This window comes from Helobdella robusta, assembly GCF_000326865.2.
Source record: "Helobdella robusta unplaced genomic scaffold HELROscaffold_40, whole genome shotgun sequence".
Lineage (NCBI taxonomy): Eukaryota > Metazoa > Annelida > Clitellata > Rhynchobdellida > Glossiphoniidae > Helobdella > Helobdella robusta.
Genome location: NW_008704903.1, coordinates 610,212 through 635,459, shown reverse-complemented (window position 1 = coordinate 635,459; position 25,248 = coordinate 610,212). Strand labels below are relative to the sequence as shown.

Below are 25,248 nucleotides of genomic sequence, written 5' to 3'. Positions count from 1 at the left end.
TTCAAGTTCATTTCAAAGTCTACAGCTAGTTCATATTACCGACACATCGCAACGAGCAAAGATATGAACAAGTACTCGCAACTCAGCCATAACAACTCACCCGTGTGTAACTTTGAGAAACGTATGAAGATGGTTCAGCGCGGACAGCATACAAGCCGAATAGAAACGCGTTACCTCTAAAGTGAATCTTCCACAAGTCGCTAACACCTGTTTCAAAGTCGGACCACCAAAGTTTAGCAGGCAGACGACCGAGTAGTTCTTAGATTGCAAAAGAAATAAAAAAATTTCAAGTTACCTACTAGAGAATTTTTTCAGTTACTTGTAAATTCTAATCTATTACTTTCAGCTGGTACTTGCCGAGCCATCGAGCAATGAAAGGATGAGGTCTTCGAGTTAATTTCTTCAAAGTTGCAACTTCTTTGGCCAGCTGATTCACTCGAATCCTCTTAGCAACCAACTTTAAAATTAACGAATCTTTCTCCGCTGAAAACACCTTAAAATTATTTGTAAAAAATTAAGAATGTGAAAATACGACAATTATGAACATACCGTGCTGCTAGTACTCGCCCTAAGAAGTGAAGACAATTCAAATTTACCAACAAAATACTTAACCAAACTCATATTTATGGTAGAATCGTCAAAATATTTCTTTAGAACAACAACCTATGATTCAAAAAAACTGAGTAAACTAACTAAAGTACTGAGTAAAGTAACTGAGTCCGAAGACGTCACCAGGAAACAAAACATGATAAAAAAAACGCTTGAAATATTTTATTCAAAAAAAAAAAAAAAATTAATAGCAAACGTTCAAATGTACAACGGATTTCTGAAACGAAACCAAAATAATGAAAAAAATAAAAAAAGTCTCATCTTTTCGACGAAAACACGAACAGTGTATGAAAATTATTCAAAACATTCTCAAATGACGACGACAGAGTGGCAACAACAGTTTCGTAATGGATGGTGGAGTCTTTTAGTCCAATCTCATCGCATGACATGACATGACATCACATGTATCTCATCCTCTTCATCAGTGGTGGTATGCGATTGGCATCTTGTTGATGATGGAATGATGGCAAAGGTCTCGGGGCAGGAGGTGGAAGTTTGCTAATGCCCAGAACTTTGTAAATCTAAAAATTTCATCTCGAGTTTTAATTCCAATACAAAATGGTGAAACTATTTCTCAAATTGTTAATAAAATTAGCAGTATCTACAAACAAAAAGCACGAGAACCAACCTGTCCATGAGCAATGAGCCTGAGAGCATGCTGGGCACTGTTGGTGACATCCTCCTTCTCCTGTGTGCACATGTGATCAGACGCGTCAACACGATTGGAGAGATCGTCTTTTGACCCCTCAGCACGATTGGTCGGTCGATTAAGTGGGTCAAGCAATCCCCACCCATCCCGTAGGAAGATGCCCGATGACACGATTTCAAACACCCTCCTCAGTCCAACTGCAGGCGAGACATTGTGATCCAGCGACATGCACCTCTCAACCAGCAACTCTAGCGTCTGGATGTTTAACGGCAGTTCAATATTATTTATCCCAACAAAAGCAACGAATAAAAAGGCAAATACTAAATTAATGAGCTACGCCCAATTCACATAGAACCACTTGAACACAAAACAAACACAGACAGACAGACAAACATGCACCCATAAAAACACATAAACCGACATAAACAAAATTCAGAGTCACAAAACCACACACCCATTGTCCCATGGGAGTCCAGGTAGGAATCCTCTTGCAAAAATCGATCAAAACTCGAATGAGAACTGTACACGCTTCGTTCATTATCATTGTATTCTGTTGTTGTTGCGACATTAACTAACATTAGTACATACAGTGAGAACATCCTTTAGCAGAATAATGACAAGAAAGGTACCAACATGGAACCATTTAGTCCTTTTGAGTTCGGTGAGAGCCCAGGCACAAACAGGCTCGTCGATATAATCATTGCCATCATTGATTCCAGCTGAACTACTGGACGTCGAATCAACAGTCTGGTCACTGGCCACAGCCACATCTGTTGACAATCCTGGCAAAAAAGATGTACCTGCTGTTGTTGTTAGAGTTGTGACTGAGGCCGCTGTTGTTGTAGTTGCAGTAGACGCAGTTGTTGCAGAGGTTGTTGTTGCTTTTGTGTCAGTTGTTGATTCTTTTTCTGTTTTAGCTGGCTTGTAGTTGTCGCCTGGGCATAAAATTAACAAGTTAAATAAAATATGTAAAACTTTATTGAGCATTCATCAATCAAAAATGCGTGATTAAAAAACTAAATTCCGATTATAAAAACTTGAACAGACAGACTCATAAAGGACACCAATCACACGAGCAAAACAAAACTACTAAACAGAAAAAAGATCAGTAAAATGAGAGAAGAGACAAAGTACTAAAAACAAACGAACTGATGTTCGGAGCAACGAAGATGTAACAGACAATGGTCCTAAGTGCCTTTTTAACCTCTTCCTTCATCTCCTCACTCCCCTCATCAGCTAACTCCTCCTCCCCCTCCATCTGATCATAATCACCACCATCACAGCCACCACCATCATCATCATACTCCTCCTGTTCGCCATCGTCGTTGTAGTAATTTTCGTCAGCATCTTCAGTGGCGTAGTCGGCTTCGAGGTTAGCATCCGCGCCATCGTCATCGCCACTGGCCGTATCTATGACCTGCATCTCTTCGCCATTTTCATCGATGTAATTCTCGCCATCTTTATCGTTGTTGTTATCATCATCATCATTATTATTATCAGTGGCATCGTCGTTTCTCTTTAGATTGGTATCATCCCTACCCTGAGAATCAGCATTACTCTCAGCTCCAACATTATTATTATTATTATTATCATTATTATTATTGTCATTACTATTGTCATTATTATTATTATCATTATTATCGATGTTGTTGTTATTATTATTTGTTGTTGTTGTCGTCGCGGTGGGTTCCTGTTCTTGTTCGGTGTCCTCCTCGACAGTCGGTACGTAAATCTTGAGGTGGGTGACGTCAGGCGAGATTTCAACAGCGTACTTCTCTGTAGAGAATGTCTGTTGTCGTCGTCAAAGATGACGTTGTTGTTGATGAAGTTGTTTGATTGATAACATAATAATATCAATTACTATATCATAAATTATAACAATAATTAAAAAATCAATAAATTTAACAATTTATATAATATTTAGATGTAAAAATTATAAATTTTTAAACGAAAGAAGAAAAACCCAAATAGCTAGCTAACGGCTATCAGCTTTGGCATGTTCTCGGCTATGAAGAGAAGCAACTTTTTGGTAGGCTTCTCAGAGGTCAAGATGACTAGCTCCAGTTGAAGGGCGTCTCTGATCAAAAGTCCCTTGGCAAGCAGCCCTACCCTCATTACCCCCTTTAATATCCTTCTATTGTCCCTGTAGTAATTAATTGTAATGACAAAAAAAAAAAAAATATAATTATAACGATAATAATTGCAAAATATCACAAAACCATAATTAGTATAGTAATAATAATTATTATTATATTAATATATTGCAATTTTATTTAATTTTAAAATACACTCAGATTATAGATTCCTACCTGATAGAATATTTATAACAGCCAGCAAATTATCATACATGGCTATTGCAAGAATTCATGAATTATTATTGGAACAAAAATAATCTTTAAGATAGGTGAAAATGACAGAGTTGTGAGAATTTCGTATCAACGTAACTGTTGTTATATATATGGCATGAATAAATTAATAGGAATATGAATAAGCATCATACGAATAAACGAACAAATGAAAACGAACGAACGAACAAACAAAACAAACAGTTTATTGAGTTCATCTGACACCAGCTTCAAGGACCTCTCACACGTGGATACAAATTCTTGGACTGCTGACAGCTATTTACGATGATTTTGTACGTAAGTAATACAGAAATTTAACCGTAGTAACGACAAGAAATTAATGAAAAACATCAACAACACTTCCATAAGAGCACAAAAAATAGAACCACTCAAAAAAAAACACAGCAACAAGTCAATAAAAATCAATAAAAAATACATCAAGACGGCATGAACAACAACCTCATGTTCAGTTGGATATATAGAGTTATGTTTAAAGACCATGTGCTGATTATCGAACGCCAGATTGAAGCAACTGTCGACATCTGTCGCCAAATGCTGCTGATAAGTTGAGGGGAATAAGCGACCGGCGCCTGACACGCTGTCACTTCCTCCAATAGCGTCCATGCCACCACCACTGTTGGTAGCTGTTTTCATCAACTGCCACTGCAGTAGCTCCTTCTCGTATTTCAAGGTTTCTGCTTGCTGCCTACAAAAAATGTGCAACTGACTGACTGACTGGCTACAAAAACATTCCCATCGTTATTTAGTGAAGAAATTGTATAATTTTAAGTAACTCTATCTACATTACAATTACCAAATCCAATCTCTCACATAAAAATCTCGTCCCAAATTTTACTAGGACCAACCAATCCAGTGACTTACCTGTACATATCACTACGCCCTATCATTCCTCTGCCCCCCGTGGTCATTCCTCCACCTCCTCCCTTCCTTTTATTCTTCCACTGCCCTTTCAGTCTATCCAGGTAACTCGGGACGCTGTCAACTTTCAAGGTGGGGTCAACTTTTTTCTTTTTGTAAATTTACAAAAATTTATAAAATTAAAATTTAACAAAACTTGAAAGATCACATCAAAGTAATCAAAAGCAAGTGTAAATACAGTGTCAAAGGATTAGATAAATTTGAAAAAAATCCCATAAATATTAAATACAGACACACAAACACAGACATACAGGCACATACATACAAATGGAGGAGACAGACGTATGGACAAAAATTTTTAACACTCAGGCCAACCTTGTATTGGAGACGGTGCCTACGTCCTTTTGAATGGACATACTTAGCGTGTGGATCGGAGAAGGAGCACTCGCACAACTTGCAGTAGAACTGGATGGCAGTGTTTGTCTCATTCATTGACTCCAGTACATACTCCAGGCCTATTGTTATTGTAATGAGATGTACCCATGTGATTGATGTTATAGTGCTGATGTTATAATACAACATTAGGCTACAGCGCTATCACTTTTGTTATGTAAATTCTGTTGTCTTTATGATGCCTACATGGCATTGCTATTGTATTAAATAGTAGTTAATAAAACTCACAGAAGCACAAAATCGAACAAAAAATGTATAGAAACACTCCCTCCATTAACTTTATAAATTCCTCAAATGCTGATAAAAATAACTCCTAACAAGCAGTGTAACTAACCAACAGGAGTTTCATTGGAATCCTCATCAGCTGGACTGCCCTGCCTCTTGAAGCCTGCAGCAGCTGATGCGTAGGTCGGCGGTGCAGTGGGCCCTATGGGGTCTGCTGATGTCGTCGTCGTAGATGGTGCCCCAGTCACAGACTTAGATGACATCGTCGAATTGAGGGTTTGACCACCTGGGTTGGTTATGTGTTGGAGAGTTAATTATTAACTATAAACAATGGTTAATTTATCGTTTACTTTTTTTTATCCTGGTTGAGTCATGAGAAGAATGCTTACAGTAGAAACACATTAATTCAACAACAGCAAACCACTGATGACATTAAGCCCATAAACAACAACAGCAAATTATAAAAAAAAACAAACTTGAAACCGACCAACAAAATTGATGCGGGGACAGACAATGACTTTCTTGGCGGGAGATGCAGAACTAGCAGCACTGGCACTACTGCTGCCTGCAGTAGTGCCAGTGCCCTCATCTGGAATGTTCTTGCCCATTTTTGTCTGAACTCGTAGAATCTGGAAAATATAAAAATCCATCAATTTCGATCAAAAAACGTTGTCTGCAATCTTTCTAGCATTATTTAATAACACTGAGTGGGTTAATGTAAATGGGATGTAGTTTAAGCTAGCAACAACATAATTAAATTTGTAACCACCGCACAATCAATCATATTCCATACAAATCAAACACGATCTGGATTTGAATGTAGAAACCTTAGATTTCAAAATCCATTCTTAAAAAACAACACACCAAAAAAAACACACTAAACAACAACCATGAACAAAAGAAAGAAAACATTGAAACTAATCACACACAAAACAACATTGAAACAAATCACACAAACAAACCTTCTGATGCTTAGCCCCCCTGATATGTGATGCATACGCATCAGACGACGAACAACTAACATCACAGAGCTGACAGTACATGTGACCTTTTGACCCTGACAGGATCAGTGCATGGTTACCCTGACTCTCCTTCTTTTTGTGCGCCTTTCCTTGTATGTGTGCCTTGTAAGCCTTTGAGAGTTTACCACAAATTATTTAATTAACTAATTGTATCATCATCCTTAATTTGCTATAAATAAAATATAGCAATAATAACTATAATTATATACAGAGTAATTAGAAATAATACAGTTTGTCACAAAATATAATTACTACATGCACAAAAAACAGAGAATTTTAAATTAACAAATACCATTGGGCAGTTAATGATGCTTGGATGATAAATTTTTTTGCCATTGATAATGATGTATGTAAAAGTCAAACATGAGAAAATTTTATTATCAAAAGAAAATGAATAATTGTCACACTCTTGTAATCATTGTTGCCCAATTCACCACCAAAGGTCAAAAAATCTAAATAACTAATTCACCATAATCCAAATCATCAGCTAACCAATTCTCCAATATCACCCAATTCACTACAATCCAAATCATTCACTGCATTCATTCATCAACTAACCAGTTCTCCAGCGCATGTGCACTTGCACAGTTCGCAGTACTTCCACTGATTGGGATCGATGACTGGACCCCTCCCACTTCTAAATCTTTCCTTACTCCAGTTTCCGCCTCCAACACCTCCTCCTCCACCCCCAGATGCCTTTGACCCTACGTGTTGTTTCTCTGCCAGATAGCTCTTTGCAGCCTTGTACACAGCATCATCCAAACCTGTTAAGTGTTGTATGTTGTGTGTGTGTTGCCTGCTGCTGTTGTTGTTGAAAGGATGGGTTGTATGTTGTGTGTATGTTAATATGTTAAATGTTGTGTTGTATGTATGTTGTATTTTGTGCGTATGTTGAACGTTGTGTGTATGTGTTGAATGTTGTGTGTATGTGTTGCACGTCGTGTGAAATCATAACTTGTTTTTAAAGTTACAAATTATTTCACTGATTTGCCTAGCACATCGGCATCATCATCAACCCACTCAATTAATTAATCAATTAACATTTATGAAAAATAATTAATGATTAATACTCATAGTAAATGATTAATATTCATGAAAAGAAATTATTTTATGGTACCTTTGTAAGTAAAACCTGTTGTAGTAGTAGATGTAGTTGCTTCCTTTGGACCAACTGCTGTCTCTGGGGTAGGCAAGACCATAGAAGTTATGATGATGATGATCAAATGAAAGAATGAATGAATGTAAGAGTGAATGAGCAGAAGAATGAATGTGAATGAATGAATTGTGAAAATTTATCTGCTACACTGTTGTATCTGATAAGTAATGAAAATAACTGAGATGGCAATAAATAATTAATTTCATGATAAAATTAAATTCAATTTAAAATTTAATAATTAGTTACATTTTGTCAAACTCCTGTAAATTTGTAAACGTTGAACAAAAATTTAAATCGAAAAATGTACTAATGCCAATAAATGAATTTCCCCAATTGACATTTATGATAAATTGTTATCATAATTATCCTCCATCGACTAACCAATTTTTAAATGATTGACAGTCTTCTGGGAGCCATCTTGTTTAAAAAGTGGCTGCTGCTTCATCAAGTGAGCAGTATCAGTGCTGTACGTAGGCATATGCCCTTTTGCCGATACGTTTTGCGAGACAGGACTCTGTTATATATAATTACCAACTATATTTTGTTTGAATTTTTACAACAAAAAAAAAACTAAAAATTGTCACAAATTAGTGGATAAATGACTTCATATTTACATCAATATGAAGTCATTTATTTTATATAAAAACAAAATATAGTGGTCTTGTAATATAACAGAACATCAATAAGCGTTCTCAATGGCTTTTACAATTTATTTATTTATTTAGTCATGATCAAGACTATCAATCAGTGTGAGTAAAGAGAATTTAATTATCATTTGTATGATTTATTTATTTATTTGTGGTTTAGTTTTTTAAACTGTCAAATTAAAGTTCGTTCAGGAATTTGACCGAATGGTTTCCAACTAGAAAAAAATGTTAATTAAATTTAAAATCATTAAAATTAAAAAAAACCATCATTTGCCCCAAAACTTCACAGACATACATACAGCGATCAACGTTCCATAGGGACCGTAGTTTGGGGTGGGTGCCGCCACCGGGATCTGCTGATAATTCGCCGGATAGAGAGCTTGGGGTGGATACTGGGTCGGGTAAATGCTTGAAAAATATTGAAAAGCACATAAAATCAAATCCTATTTTTAAAATAAATTAAAACATTAAATATAAAAAGAAATTAATTACTTGTAATGATCCAATGTACCGCCGTAGTAACCGTAATTCCATGCATTAGGATCCATTTTTTTTAAACAATGGCGACGAGGAATCAAAAACACTTAATAAGGAATGACCAATGTGCTATTTTTGGCTGTTTTAGATGCGTCATCTGCCGAATGTTAACAAGCAAAACTCACACACACACACACACAAACAAACACACACACACACGACACACATACTCGACACACACACATACCAACACGCACACACAGTTGAAAAATAAATTTTTAAATAAAAACACATCATTAAAAAAATCTACACAAAAAAACATAAAAAATCTGTCTAAAATTCGACCGATTGGGAAGCATTTGAAAGAGTTCTTATCTATAGTAGAAAAAAATCACACATACATTCTCTAAATATGCCAAAATTTACTATACACATCAAATTAAAAATATTTTAAAACTAAATTGCGTAAAAACTAACTAAATCTTGGTAAGTATGCATGTAACATTTTAAATGATATCTTTGCTACATGTTTTAAGTTATGATTTTAATAAAATATATATACCTAGTCAATAGGGACATGTTTTATAATAAAATTTCGTAATTTTCGGTCGGTCAATTTAAATTTACAATGCAGATAAAATATCGTTAAAATACAAATAATTAACACAAATAAATCACAAAAAAAATCACAAATAAATTAGTAACAGATGATAAAACGTTAGGTGTTGCATAGGGACGGGGCAAGGAGTTTATTGACACCTCATGGGGAATTTAATTTTCTTTTACGATTTGGTCTGTACTTGTAGTCCGGGTTGTCCTTTTTGTGTTGCTCCTTCACCATCTCAGCCAGCCTAGAGTAAAAATCTTTTACTGTTTGTGGTTCATTTTTCCACCTCTGACCCAGTAACTTGTGGACGTCTTTCATATTCGTTTGGCCTTGACCGAAGGCACTTCTGTTATCTTTTAGGTACAGAAGGAAGGAGTTTGGAGGTCTTTTTCTATTTTCTTTCGATGCTTTGTTTTTCTCATTGTTGTTATCCAGCGTTTTGTTATTTTCGATTGATAGTTTAATCTTCTTTCGTGGGTTTCTGTGTCCGATTTGGATATGGCTGGTTTGCGAGTCTGTGGTCCGTTTATCCGGGATTTCTGTAGGCTGATTCAGTGAGACGAAATTATTTGTCGAATGATTTGAAAAACTATCCTGACTGATACATTGGTCTGGGTCGTTTTTTGGAGTGATTCGCTCTGCGAAATGTTCAACAGTGTTACCGAAAACATTTCTACAATTATTTGCTGTCTGATTTGTCCGCGAGTCTGCCGCCGGAGGAGGTTGATTCAACCAGTCAACTAATTTGAATTGAAAATTAGAAAAATCATTTCGTGGAAAGAGATGCAGCACGGCATGTTTCTCCATTGTTAAATTTGATCCGAGGACAAATTTACTGACAAAAAAGTCATCAAAACCAGCACTTTGATCTGACAAAACTTGATGTGTTGGAAAGTATGAGGCACATGACGAGAGACTCATGCGATCAGTCAAATGTTTGTAATCAGTAGAGAAATTATTTTTCTGAAAGTTTCCGTAAATAACATCATCCAACGGAGTTGTTGATTTTTTCAGAAAGCAATTTGTTATTTTATCATCAAATGTTGCACCCCTGGTGTCTGCTGGATGATTTTGTCTCATGGGCAAAACTTCGGCAATCGGAACGTTAAATTTTTTAGTCTCAGGTTTAAATTTCACTATCGATTGACAGCCTTTACTTTCTGTTCTAAAAACTGGACCGATATTGATAAGGTGAGGGTTGGGATTGAAACTTTTGCAGTTTTCAATATTCGTCGTAGGGTCAGAGGTTGCGGAGTAGAAATTAGCCAGATTAACATTCCCCAAATGCTCATAACTTTTGTCTTTCAGCCTCAGAAGCGTTTCCTCTGTTCCTATCTCTTCAACCGACTGTCGTTTTAAAAAAGTCAAACACTTGTCAAAATATAATTACAATTTTCCATTTTATTGTAATTCAAGATGGCGTTTAAAATTTAGGATATATAACGATTAATAGGAAGATTTAAAAAAAATCATACCATATGCAAGTCGCATTCTACGTTTTGTTCATTCAACGAAACTACTCCTCGCATGTTAAACAAAATAAATACTCCGTAAACTTGAGTCTACTTTAAATAAAATATTTTCAATAATTTTCAACTTTTAAATATTTATAACCAGCAACTTTAGTGACAGTAATCTATTCGGTTAGTTCAGGCTTGGTAGTTTAAATTTCTAGATACGAGTATATTTCCTCCAATAGACAAAAAAATATTTAAAATATCACGGAAATTAATATCGATATTATTAATTAATTTATTCATTAAATAATTAAATTGTGTCGACAAATTTTGACAGAAAATGTACTCAAGTTTCCAACCCAAGAATGTTTCAGTCTAAGCTGCGAATCATATTTTTAAAAAGTTAAAAAAATTGGTCTAAAAACACTTCCAAAAACTTTTTGAAAGATACAAATTAAAACCATCAAATAGGTTAAATTCAAAATACAAATACAGTTTAAATTGCAAATAAGTAAGCTTTTATTTCTTTCAGTTTGAATGTATGCACTTGTCGTTGCAATAAGAACTAAGGAGTATCGTAATAATGTTTACATGTAAAGATACATACTTGTGCATGTGCAAACATACCACACACACACAAACGCACACACACACACACACACACACACACTACATACACACACATACACGCACACACACACATACATTCACGCTAAAAGATACACACATACACAGACATACAAACGCATGCAATCAGAAACACACATTTTAAGACAGATCCTCAACTCTCTCTTCCATTTCTAGTTTTTTTTGGCTTTCCTGATCTCAACGCCCAAAAAAAACAAATTTGTATAGTAAAAAACTTGAAATATGGTAAAACGTTTAGATTCGAATGAATAGTTGATTTTTTCAAGGCCTGTTTTTTTGTCGTATTGTCCTATATAATTTCAAGCGTTACTTCGCATTGAGTTTATGTTTTTTTAAAGAAAACACACACATGTTCATATATACATGTGTGTGTGTGTGTGTGTGTGTGTGTGTGCGTGTGTGTGTGTGTGTGTGTGTACACCAGGTTTTTGGTCCCCATGTCAGACAAATTCAGTCCAGTTTCGTTCGGATCAATAAAAGTTTGTCTCTTTTTCATTAAAAACGTTTCGTTTTCTTAACGAGCGTTATTTATGTTTTTTTTAATAAAATTATTACTAAATGTCAATAAATGACGTCATCAAGCGATTAACCAATCAACGGTTGGTAGAGATTTTTTTAAATTTATTTAAATTAATATACTTTTTTTTTAGTTTTCATGTAATTTAATTTATATTACAATTTTTTATCAATTTCGTGTTTTTAGTGCGAGGTTTTTAAAGAAGGAACAATTTTTCTAGATTTTAATTTTATTTAAAGTAAATTTTATTCAAAGTAAATTTTTTCAAAGTAAATTTTATTCAAAGTAAATTAGACGGAACACTTAAATCTCAACGTTTTAACCTATAATATTTCAATTTAATCATTTCTTTCTTTACATTTTGTCTATATCAGAATCCCTTCCTCTCCTTCGTCACCGCCTCGAGCTGTGTCACATTCAAAGGCACTCACAAGTCTGGCAACCATTCTCCACTTTGAAGCCATTGGGGCAGTACATTTTGCACTGTTTCACCGGGCATAGGGCATCATCTACTTTCACATCTTCGCACTTGCAAACATTGCAGCCATTCTCTTTCTTAAAACCGTTCGGGCAGAAGATCCGGCATTGAAAGTTTGGGCACTCTACGATTGGGAACTTGATGGGGACGTTTGCTGCCTCCGCTGAAAATTTTTTTTTTATTTATGATAAATTAAATTTTTGATAAATTTAAGTTTTATTCGTTTTATTTATATCTGACAAACGCCATCTTGCAAAAAATCACAAATTATTTTTTTTAAACATCTCTGCAATGCAACATCATCATGGGCATAAATTGTTTGTCATATGATATACTTTTATCTTTGAAGAGAGAGTTCAGTTGAACTAGGTACTCAAGCTAGGACAATAACTATGTTTCCTGACACAGCATTCTTGCCGTCTGAGCTATATCTCTCCAACCAAGACTTGATTAACATTTTGAAAATTGCATAATCGCAACATTTCATTTGCAACTCAAATTATTTGATACTCAAATCAATTTCGCAAGAGTTGGAATGAATAAATGAATTTAGTAAAAAAAAATGATCAAATTTCTACTAACAGACATGCACAGCCATGAAAACTGCCAAAGAAAGCACGATAAAAAAATTCATTCTGACTCTTCTTTCTCTCTTTACTTTCTTTAAAAGACAGTATTTTCAAACTCGTTAACAACAAAGATTAACTATTTCGTAACCGCTCCTTCTCTCTCTCTCTCTCTCTCTCTCTCTCTCTATATATATATATATATATATATATATATATATATATATATATATATATATATATATATATATATTATCCCAAGCACCACACGCACGCACACACGCACACACACGCACACACACACGCACACACACACACATACACGCGCGCACACACACGCACACACACAGTATTAATGAACGTTTCGACAAAGTTAGATTTTTTGAAATTATTTTCGCATCATGATTATTGATCGGACGAAACATAGTTAATTAATACGTATGTTTGCAGAAGTACATCTGCACGAAATTTGTCTGTCTACACGTCTGTCTACATGTATGTCTACATGTATGTCTGCGTATTTGTAGCCACCATTGTGTACATCTTCATCGTCATCTTCACCATCATCTTGAAAAATTTTCAAAATAGAGTTTTTCCCATAGACGGCACGTTTCTGTTCTGTTGTTTCAAATCATCTGCCCGCCCGATGATCAATTTTTAGAATAAATAAATAAATAATAATAATAATTGTAGAAATAATTGCTAGTTTTGGATTGATTAGATTTTTCAAAAGTTTGAAAAACTTAAAAAAAAATACTTCGGATACATATTTCTGGAATGCATCCATTTATTAGTTCGTTGTTGCGTTTTTATATTACAAAAAGTTTGTGAGTAACTAAATACCTATTTGTGAGGGGTCCTATTTTAATGAACAAATGAGTGAATGAATGAATGAATGAATGAATGAATGAATGAATGAATGAATGAATGAATGAATGAATAAAGAAAGGAAAGAATGAATGAAGGAAAGAATGAATGAACAAAACGAAAGATCGAATGTCAATATCAACCAAATGTTTGATGCATGTTTGTTTTTTACCGTGTGCTCATCCTAAAACAGTTATGATTGTATTTTATATAAATTTGGTCTTCTACAATAGAAATAGCAAATATAATTGATTAATTCAATCATTCATTTACTTGTTCGTTTGTTCCTTCGTTCGTTTGTTCATTCGTTCGTTTGTTCATTCGTTCGTTTGTTCATTCGTTCATTTAAGAGACATTTAGATCCTATATTGTTAACAAAACATTTTTAAAAAATAAAGGCACAATGTAAGTGCACAACCGTAATGAATGGCGTATATGCAAATTGCGTATGTATGGGGGAATTTTGTTAGGAGGAACCAAGGTTTCATTACCATTTGAATGGTGAAATGAACTTCTTTTCAATACCTTGTATCCATGTAGAAAATTGCAGACAATTGATGATCAATAATATGCGCTTGTGTGTGTTTGTGTGTGTGTTTGTGTGCGTGTGACTTATAGCAAATAATATTTATCACGTCTTTCCAAAGAACTGGCATTGATCAGTGTAGAATGTTGCTTAAAGTAAAAAAATTGAAGGTTTAACATTGCTTTTATTATTTAACATCGGTTTTAACTTTATGAAGATTGCACCGGCGTATTTACCAATGTCTACAACTACATTCAATTTCAACATTTTAATGATCGTTTTGTTTCCTTCCACCATAATGAGCCTCTCAAAAAATGTGGCCGTCAACAAGCCCACCACGTGCAGTTCAATTTACTACGGCAGCGGGCCGAACCGGATGGTCGACGGGGATGTGAACCCAAATTTTTTTGCGGGCCATTGTTTCCATGGGTACGATGATTCTGGGGGGCCCAACTGGGCTGTGGTCGATCTGACTGATGTCTACTTTGTGGATTATGTCGATCTGTATTCAAGAGAGTGTTGTCGTAAGTTCAATTTTTATGAATATTGGTTAATGCCTTATGTACATGCTTAAAATTTGTTTATACTTACATTAAAAAAATGTCATACTAGATGGTTTTACTATGCTTTACAGCGGCTTTATAAATTCTAATCCGTTATTCAGCGGAGCGGTTGGATTATTTTATAATTGGGTTAACTTCGGTAAATTATTTCGGCCCTGGATCAAACGTCATCAGAGGTGACTACCCTCTGTGTGGTCAGTACAAGTACAAGGGGGCCGTCAACGCCAAACTGACCCTGAAATGCAATGCCAACCTCCTATCACCCTATCGCTACGTCATCGCCCAACAACCAACCTCAGGGCCCGGATCTCTGACCATCTGTGAATTGGAAGTTTACCCCGCTATAAACTTTAACTGTAATTATTTTTTAAAACTTCATCTGTACATTTTAACTAACAATATTAAAACTAAATAGGATAATTTTCAAAGTTATATTTCTAACTAGTGCATTTTATCACTAACGATAAATATGAAAACTGTATGAAAAATGTTTTCAGTTAAAATCTGGAGACGTTACGCGAACCTCCGTCTGGCCGGCTACACATTTCTCGTGACACACGCCAGCCACGTGGCAGAATGTTTCTTCAACTGCGCGCCAGGCCTCTGCGATTCTGTAAACTTCAAACCAGATGGATCGCTCTGCGAGTTGAACAGCCATCTGAAGGGGTACGATCAAACAAGTTTGAATGTCAGCCCAGACTGGTCCTTTTTAGAAGTTCAGTATGTTTGAGTAGTGAGAAAAAAAATGACCAGATGACATGTCCGTGACGATGGGAGTTTTCATTCGTCACACGAAAACGGTTTAAAATTATATTTTTAAAGTTGCTCAAATTATAAACTTGTCCATACGAAACGATAACTTATATTGCGTGCCAATGATTTTAACGCCATTGTTTTGTGAAAATTTGTATTGTTGGAGTGAAAGTATGTATTGTTGAAGTGAAAATATGTATTGTTGGAGTGAAAATATGTATTGTTGGAGTAAAAAGATGTATTGTTGGAGTGAAAATATGTATTGTTGGAGTGATAATATGTATTGTTGGAATGAAAATACGTATTATTGGAGTAAAACTTTGGCAGTTTCATTCTAAAATACTTAAATTTATTCAAAAAATTTATCATGTGTATAGTTGTATATCTAGAAGTGTTATAAAACACGGCATCTGTTGACTGAAATACAAATATTTTTTACGTTTTTCTATCAGGATGAAACCAGCCTAGCTTTGTTGCTTTGAGTTCTACAACAAAACCTTCCCTCGTAAAAAAATAATTTTTAATTATTATCAACATTTATATATTTAAAAAATAATTATCAACATCAAAGTCGCTGTGAAAACAAAGACACAAAGACGGAACAATATTTTAAAAAATAGATAATTTTAATTAAAAGTAAAAATAACGATTGTCCTCGATCATACAAAGTGCTAGAAATTTGAGATGTTAGAATACTTCAAAAAATTATAAAATATCTTTGTACACATATAAATAATTATAGAAATTTATATACAAATTAGGATATATCTCAAAATATATGTAAAATACAATTAGTCAGAAGTCAGTTGATTATTTGATAGCAATAGCACACACGCAAACACACACACAGACACACACAAAAAAACACACACACACATCTATATATATATATATATATATATATATATATATATATATATATATATATATATATATATGTATGTATGTATAAATTGCATCATTACATTTCAGTGGTTCTAAACGATAAAGCAAGATGAGTTTGTTTCTGAAAAAATACTTCGTGGTTTTAGTTTTTATTTCAGCCGTTAATAAATTATTGTATAATTGATGTTAATATATCAGTAAATAAATAAACAAACAAATAATTAAATAACTAATTAAATAAATCAATTAATGAAGAAAAATTAATTAATTAATTCAACGGTTAGTTTAATTGTTAAACAAAACAAACAAGAAAATGTGTATATATAATTAAAATTACCATTCAAATTAGACCCGATATTTTAAAAAATATGATTCTATCATCTTTATTTTTGCTCTTCATCGTAGGGGACCAGAGTTAGTTGATCTAAATTGTTTTATATTTATCCGAAAATATTTAAAATATGTATTTAAATGTTTTTTAATCAAATCTATAATAATCATATTTTTAAACATATTCATAAATATCCTCTTATCCGTTATATCAAAATTAGATTTCTGTAGTATCATATTATTCTATTAATATTACGTTTGATTAATATTGCTAATAATTAATATTAATATTAATAATAATTATTTTTATTATATCTAATTATAATAATAATTAAACGTTTAATTGTTATTATCTAATAATAATAACAACAATTACTTATTATTATGAAATTATTCGTTTTAAAAAATGTTCTATATACTCGCGTGTTTCAGTGCGATTCGAAAATTAGCGTGCCTGCGTGTGTTCCGCTAAGAATCCATGTTCCGTTGCAGTCCATTCAACTTCCTAGTACATGTTTGTATGTACACACACACACACACACACACACACACACACACACACACACCACACGCACACACACACACCACACGCACACACACGCACACCACACGCACACAAGCACACACATCCACAAAAACACATATACACCAAAACAAACACACACTTACGTGCCAAAACGCAAACACATACACGCACACATACACGTGTGCGTGTATGTGTGCGTGTATTATTCCACTTTATAAGTATGGAATAAGAATGGTGTTAATGTATATATCTACTTAGATAGTATCAATATATTGATAGATATCTATTTGCTACTAAAATGACTTTGGCTTTCGCTACTTAATGTTTGCAAATGTCAAATGTCATTGATTTGCACTGCCTGTTGAGTAATGGTACTGCTATTGGTACTTTTTACCTAAACACTTTTCAGACTTTTACGGCATTAAGGAATTTATAATTTTTGAAATTATTCTTCAATACTATCATCTAAAAACCTCGCTTCAAGCAACATATCGAAACACACATGTGGCTGGTGCATGCATCCATGTCTTTTTATATTGTAATTCATATAATTTTTTGTCATTTGCCATTGAAATCTTTTGCAAACATTTATAAGCAAAAATTCATTGGGATTTTTTTTTAGTAAATTATTTTCAAAAAACGACATGGCATGAAAATAAATAATTCTGTCACAGGCATCAAAGCAAACGAAGATGCTAAGCGATTGTATGAGAGCATCATAAAGCGAAACGAGTACATAATGTTAAGACCAAGCTCCTATCCAGAAATTGATATCAACAACAACAACAACGACGACAACAACAACTGTAACGTCACCGACAGCAGCAACTGCAACTACAACAGCAACTGTAATGACAATAGTTGTATTGATTACATCTACTACAATAACATCAATGGCAGAAATGTCGTCGCTAATGGGAGCACGCCTTTGACTGTTAAGTTGGGATTGAGATTGTCTCAGTTGGTGGATGTCGTAAGTTATTCTTATTATGCTGTTTGGTAGTTTAGACCAGGAGTGGGACCCATCCCCGAGACCTTGTTTGCCAAAAAAAGTTGTCAGCCAGGCATTTTGACTAAAAAAAGGAGCCACAAATCTTAAAAATTCTCCCCCGGGTCGAAATAATTTGCCATTTAAGTACATATGCGGCCCTTCAAAGGTAAAATAGTTCTCAATGCGGCCCTCACAGCAAAAAGTTTGCCCACCCCTGGTTTAGAAATGTTGATGTTATGATGGTGTAGTGATGGTTGGTGCTATTGTTATTATTGTTATTAATGTAACGGTGTGATAAGGTTAGGAAGATGATGAAGATGATGACGAATTTAAAATTCTATCGTTTATCCTCGTTTTTTGTTGATGTGATCTGCTAGTGTGTTGATGTGATTATGTTATGATGCGTGCGTGTGTGTGTACGTGTGTATTTAAGTATGTGTGTGTGTGTATGTGTGTGTGAGTGTATTTGTGTGTTACTGGGTCTGATAATTGTGTTGACTTGTTATGATTGCGATTGTTTGCCTTTAATTACTATGGAGATCTCGATACACGATTATATATTTTTGATGCACTATTTTGATATCATTTGGCGATGTGAGTGATGTGTTTATGTTAATGTTATGGTGAATGGATGTGTTAATGTGATTTTATGTCGTGTGACTTTTGGGTGGTTGTCTGGTGATGATGATGGTGTTGATGTATTGATGCAATATGAGTGATTTTGGGGACGAATCAAAGCTTCAATTACGAATTGATGGGATAATGCGACAATAAATGGTTGTAGTGGGGGTTGTTGTGATGGTAACTTTATCTATTGTTGCGATATGTTGTTGTAATGACTTGTGTTTGTGATGATGTCTTGATTAAATGCAATTCTGTTGATGTAACGATGTAATATTGTAAAGAAGCGATGTAATATTGTAAAGAAGTGATGTAATATTGTAAAGAAGTGATGTAATAATGGGTTGTTTACGTGACAATGTAATAATGTCTTGTTGTTTACTGGCTATTTTGCTGATATGGTGATAGATAAATTTCACCCCAGATTCCTTTTTTGGATAAAGTTGTTCGCCTGTGTGCTGCAATGCTGTGTTGATGCCATGATGAGTCGTTTCATTGATTCTATGCGAGATAAGATAGCGTTATTTGGCTGTAATGTAGCCAGTTGATGTTACGCATGTAATATTACACTATTACATTGTTATAACTATAACATCATTATTACATTAATATTAATGTAACGAGTTGAAGTTTTGTGTTAGTGCTAATGTAATCGTCCTCAACCACATTAATGTCTTGGTTTTCAATGGTGCGATACGGTGCTTACGTTATGGGTGATAATTGCTTCGGAGATAGTAATCGAAACAAACATCAAGATGATGATAACGACTATAACAATGATGATGATGATGATAATAAAAATAATAATGATGATGATGATGATGATGACGACGACGACGATGATGATGGTGACGATGACGATAATGAGGATGATGATGATGACAAAATTTTCAAAATGGACAGGATGAAAAGAATCAGATAATCACCACCAATGTCTGGCTCATACAGGTCAGCCTTTAATATTATAATTATAATTATTATTATTATCATAATTATTATTTAAATTGGTGAATCTATTTTTAGACATTCTGAATTATTCCAGTCTGCCATTTAAAAGTGAAGTGAAATTTTTTTTTGGTTTCGCTTTCGTTTTTACGAAGGAAAAAATTTTATGGCCAAAAAAATTTAAACCGCCTCTCACAAAAGATTGATGTGGATTATTTTATCGAAAGATAAGAAAGCGTCGAGAGAGAGAGAGAGAGAGAGAAAGAAAGAGAGAAAAAAAGAAAGAGAGGGAGAGAAGGAGAAAAAGAGAGAGGCGAGATTCTCATAAATTTATTGATGATTCAGAGAATAAAGAAATGGAATGAAATGGAGTTATCCAGTCCTCTAAATACATCTTACTTTCATTGTTTATGAGTTTCTTGCAGCTCCTTCTCATTACATGCTTCTCTCTCTATAAATAAATAATATTTCCCTCTCTCTCTCTCCCTCTCTCTCTCTCTCTCTCTCTCTTTCTCTCTCTTACTAAAATAAAAACTACAAAAAAAGAAGATTTGAGAAATTTTCTACAATATTTATTATAGACTATTTAATTATTATTATTAAAAATTTTTAAACTAGTAAAATGCTTAGTGGAACAAGCGAGTTAAAATAGATTGTTCATAATTTTTTTTGAATTCTGTCGCAAGAAAAATGCAAAAAAATCTGAAAAATTACTCTTATTTTTCTTTAAACCAAACAAGCCAGTACACTGCCCGCACGATTGCAATGTTTATTTATCAGCAAGCACACGCACACACGCACACACGCAAACACACACACGCAAACACACAAACACACACATGTATATACATATGTGTGTTTTTCTATGTACGTATGCAAATGAAAAAAGCTAGGAGGAAGAGAGAATATGTAAAAAAGAGAGAAAGAGAGAAAAGTGTGTGTGTGTCTATTTGCGTGTGTGTGTGTGTGTGTGTGTGTGTGTGTGTGTGTGTGTGTGTGTCAGTGTTTGTATGTGACTCACTGTGAACACTCTCACAACGTTCTAAGCTAAAGAACGCTCGTTCATACCTTCGTTCCTATTGTAAGAACGAACAAACACAGACAAACAAACCAAGATGCACTGGATAAAATGAAACGAACGATGGAGTGTGCGTTTATATGTATGTGTATGTGTGTGTGTGTATGTGTATGTGCGTGTGTGTGTGTTTATGTGTGAGTGTGTGTGTTCTTCAACCAACAGATGCACGTTCGCTCGTTCGTAATGTACAACAATAATTGTCCATGTACAAAATGTATGTCTGAGTGGCCATATATTTTTATAGTTTATCGAAGTTTATTCATTCATGTAGAAAAAAAAGAAATGCAAGAAAGAGAGAGAGAAAGAAAGAGAGAGAGAGAGAATTTTTGAGAAAGCAAGAAAAAAAGAGTGACTCTTGTATTCGTATAAAACATTATTCATTGTGGCGAACACGTATATATCAATAGTACTTTTTTTCTGCTGCTTCTCTCTCTGGTTATGTACTTACAACATGCAACAACATACTGCAACATGCAAAAACATACAACATACAAAAACATACAGCATACTACAATATACAACAAACTACAGCCTACTACAACTACAAAATACAACAACATACAACAAACTACAACATAAAACATACAAAGACCTACAAAATACCACAACATACAAAGACCTACAAGATACCACAACATACAAAAACCTACAACATATCACAACATACCACAACCTATAACATAAAACATACTACAACATAAAACATACAAAAACCTACAACATACAAAAACATACAACATACCACAACAAACTACAACATAAAACATACTACAACATAAAACATACAAAAACCTACAACATACAAAAACATACAACATACCACAACATACCTACAACATACAAAAACATACAATAATTATACTTCTCTACCATACAAAGTTTAACAAGTTGCTCCCCTCAGACACGCAATGTATTCATTCATCTCCATTTTTAAGTGTTCGCTTAACAACGTGTTAATAATTGTAGCTTAGATAAACGTTTTAACATGAAGATAAAATGTTGCATCCACATTAAGCATGTAACCGTTTAAGTATCCTATGAGATATAGATACATATAGACACATACTCCACATGCATAAAAGTTCTCTGGGGACGGGCAATGCTAGATTGTTTGGTTTCTGCTATTTCATTTATCATCATTCTTTGCTTTTTTGACAAAGCTTTCGTTTTCATTCATTCATTTCGTTTATTCGTTCGTTCGTTCGTTCGGTTGGTTGGTCATTCATTTACTTATTCATTCATTCATTTGTCAATTTGTTTCTTCATTTGTTCATTTTCTAGATTGTTTGTTCATCCATTCGTTCGTTCGTTCGTTCGTTCATTCATTAATTCATTCACTCATTCTTTATCTCTTCATCATGTCTCAACCTTCTAATCCAATTTGTTCCTATTTATTGATTACATCTTCCATTCAAATTCATCACATCATCATCAATCGGTGCATGCTTCTTCAAATTAATTAAGGACAAGTATTCATTCATTCACTCACTCATCCATTCATTCATTCATTCAATCAATCACTCATTCATTCATCCAACCATCTAATCAACCAACCAATCAACTAACCAACCAACCAGCCAATCAACTAATCAATCGACCAACCAACCAGCCAACCAGCTAGCTAACCAACTATCCAACCAACCAATCGACCAACCAACCGACCGACCAACCAATCAACCGACCAATCAACCGACCAACCAACCAACCAATCAACCAATCAGGAATGGATGAATTCCAATTTGAAATGGGACCCGGCAGATTACAGCGGCCTGAACAAGTTACACGTTCCTCCGCAAGACCTCTGGATTCCCGACATTGTACTTTATAACAAGTAAATAGATGTGTGTGTATGTGTGTGTACGTGTGTGTATGTGTGTGTACGTGTGTGTACGCGTGTGTGTATGTGTGTTTGTGTGTGTGTGCGTGCGCTTTTTTCGGTTAAATTTCTACTCAATCGCCTTTACAATCATCTTTATCATCATCGTCATCACCATCATCATCAGGAGCGCAACTCACCTCTAACCTAACCTATTTGGTCACCTCCTCGCCACACCATGCAGCACCACACCTCGCCACACCTCACCACACAAATTCAATTTTCACACATGCACGCTCGCTGAACACGGTGGCGCGACATTTGAAACTTGGGCAATCAATATAAACAACAATCGTTTGCATTCATTCATTTGTTTGCTCGTTCTTTCGTTCATTCATTTACTCATTCATTCATTCACTCATTCATTCGTTCGTTCGTTCAATCATTTTCTTACAATTTGTTTTTCAATTACTTTTTGATAAATTTGTCTGTGACGATCAATGAGGTTGTTTTGTTTGCTTATTTATCTCGGTCTCCTTTCTACGTGGAGTATTCAACATTCATTCGTTCGTTCGTTCGTTCCTTCATTGGTTCACTCGTTCGTTTGTTCGTTCGTTTGTTCACTGCTTTTTCTTTTTTTTTATTGTAGGCTACTGTAAATACATTTATTTGTTTTTATCATTTAGTCAAACTTTTATTTGTTGAAGTGTTTCTTTAGCGGTAAAAATGTTTTCAACTCGTTCACGCACACACTTACACACACACACACACACAATGACAGACACACACAATGACACACACATATACACACACACACACACACACACTCCTACTCTTTTTTTTTGTCTTTTTCTCTCTCACTCACGCATCCATCCGTTAATTCCTTTCTCCACACTAAGTTTATTTGTTTGCTGGTTTGGCTGTTTGTTTTTAAGTTTGTTCACGTTGTTGTTGGTTCGTTTGTTCGCGTGTTTTTAATGTTGTTTCGTTACGTAAGAGACATTATATCAAAATAAAAAATCCTTACATTACAAATACCAACTGATTTCATTACAATACAAACTAATTCCATTACAAATACCAATTGATTTCAATAAAAATACTAACTGATTACATTACATTACAACTTGATTACATTACATTACAAAATCATTACATTACCATGAAAATCATTACATTACAGCGAGTGGATGGTTGTTTGGCTAGTGTTGGAGAGGTTGAAAGTATGAAAGGCCAGACGAACAAATGTTATAAGTTGGAATTTTTTTCAGAGTTTTTCAATGTTAACAACAACAAGAATAACAAAATTAATAATAATAATAATAATAACAACAACAACAGTAATAATAATAAATAATAATAATAATAAGCAATGAGTAACTTGGTATAAGATATTGGAAACGAAGCCTCTTGGTTTGATGTGAATTGAAGTTTACGAGCATCTTCTTCTTCATCATCCTCATCTTCATCATCACCATCAACATCATTATCATCTTCATCGACAACATCCTCATCATCGTCATCTTCATCATTGTCTAAATCATCATCATCTTCATCATCATCATCTTCATCGACAACATCCTCATCATCGTCATCTTCATCATTGTCTAAATCATCATCATCTTCATCATCATCATCTAAATGATCACCAACTTCATCATCTTCCCCATCCTCATCATCATCTACATAGCCATTATTATCATCTTTATCCTCATCTCCGCGTCATCATTACCATAACTCACGGCCACCGCAACCACCAGAAAATTCTTATGCAGCTTCACGATGTCGTTGAATGCTAAGCGCGGCCACACTAATGCTAATAAAATAAAATTTTCTCTTAATGTGTTTTATGGGGTGCTGGGTACTGAGTTTTTGTTATTTCTTCACACATTTGATGTAGGATAAACAATTTTTTGAGATATTTTTTATCTTGTTTTGTTGGTTTTTCACGTTTTGCTCTTTGTTTTTTGTTTGTTTTTCTTGTTTGTTTTTTATTTTTTTTAATTGTTTTTGTTACTTTTTCGTCCGTTTGTTTTGTTTCTTTGAAGATTTAACGATCCCATAATTTTGTCTTTAATTTTCTGATATGTTTTTCTATTGTCATCCGGGCGTTTTTTTTCAAAAAAAAAATGTTTCTATGTTTTGCTTTTGTTAGCTGCCGATAAATAAAAGTATCTTTCTCTCCATCATTCATTTTTCAATAATTTTTTTCTTTCATTCTATCTTCAAACGTGACTAGTTTTATACATGCGCACATACACGCACAGTCACACACACTCTCACACACACACAAACACCCACAAACACACACACAAACACACACACTCACACACACACAAACACCCACAAACACATACACACACTCACACAGCACAAACACCCACAAACACACACACACAAACACCCACAAACACACACACAAACACACACACTCACACACACCCACAAACACACACACTCACACACACACTCACACACACACACAAACACACACACTCACGCACACACTCACACACACACACACACTCACAAACTTTATACTTTATTACTAAAAATACTCGCTCATCCAAAATGAAATATAGTGAAGTTATGACAGACGGACAGAATAGTAG

The 25,248-nt window shown here is 34.4% G+C and overlaps 3 protein-coding genes across 3 annotated transcripts in view; 2 read left to right on the top strand and 1 right to left on the bottom strand.

Moving 5' to 3' along the window:
• Nucleotides 1-755: 755 nt before the first annotated feature.
• Nucleotides 756-11,060, bottom strand: HELRODRAFT_101626 (hypothetical protein). The gene is made up of 20 exons (XM_009025155.1): nt 10,886-11,060; nt 8,478-8,619; nt 8,285-8,393; nt 7,720-7,852; nt 7,300-7,362; nt 6,741-6,946; nt 6,123-6,293; nt 5,648-5,789; nt 5,270-5,446; nt 4,858-4,997; nt 4,486-4,631; nt 4,063-4,309; nt 3,806-3,879; nt 3,239-3,401; nt 2,408-3,047; nt 1,892-2,193; nt 1,713-1,808; nt 1,238-1,513; nt 993-1,130; nt 756-968 (listed from the first exon to the last, which is right to left on the bottom strand). Exons 2-19 carry the CDS (start codon nt 8,531-8,533, stop codon nt 1,008-1,010), a joined length of 3,264 nt encoding a protein of 1,087 aa, XP_009023403.1. The 5' UTR covers nt 8,534-8,619; nt 10,886-11,060; the 3' UTR covers nt 756-968; nt 993-1,007.
• Nucleotides 11,061-14,426: 3,366 nt separating this feature from the next.
• HELRODRAFT_176919 (hypothetical protein) lies at nt 14,427-15,421 on the top strand (the record flags this gene model as incomplete). The annotated part of the gene is made up of 3 exons (XM_009025154.1): nt 14,427-14,652; nt 14,793-15,047; nt 15,189-15,421. The coding sequence occupies 3 exons, from the start codon at nt 14,427-14,429 to the stop codon at nt 15,419-15,421; spliced, it is 714 nt and encodes a 237-aa protein (XP_009023402.1).
• A 2,413-nt stretch (nt 15,422-17,834) lies between these two features.
• HELRODRAFT_84500 (hypothetical protein) overlaps nt 17,835-25,248 on the top strand; it is a gene marked incomplete at both ends in the record, with an annotated part of 17,873 nt that continues 10,459 nt past the window's right edge. The window contains 4 exons of the mRNA XM_009025078.1: nt 17,835-17,926; nt 18,086-18,158; nt 19,701-19,745; nt 22,542-22,651. Coding sequence (XP_009023326.1) covers nt 17,835-17,926; nt 18,086-18,158; nt 19,701-19,745; nt 22,542-22,651 — 320 coding nt within the window. The remainder of the gene's footprint in view (nt 17,927-18,085; nt 18,159-19,700; nt 19,746-22,541; nt 22,652-25,248) is intronic.

Excerpts from the sequence above, each read along its gene's own strand:
- HELRODRAFT_101626 (XM_009025155.1), bottom strand. The coding sequence starts at position 8,533 with ATGGATCCTAATGCATGGAATTACGGTTACTACGGCGGTACATTGGAT. Across the intron at positions 5,447-5,647 it reads TCCCCGCATCAATTTTGTTG|GTGGTCAAACCCTCAATTCG; the intron begins GTCGGTTTCAAG and ends TAACCAACCCAG. Across the intron at positions 2,194-2,407 it reads CTTCGTTGCTCCGAACATCA|GCGACAACTACAAGCCAGCT; the intron begins GTTCGTTTGTTT and ends TTTTATGCCCAG.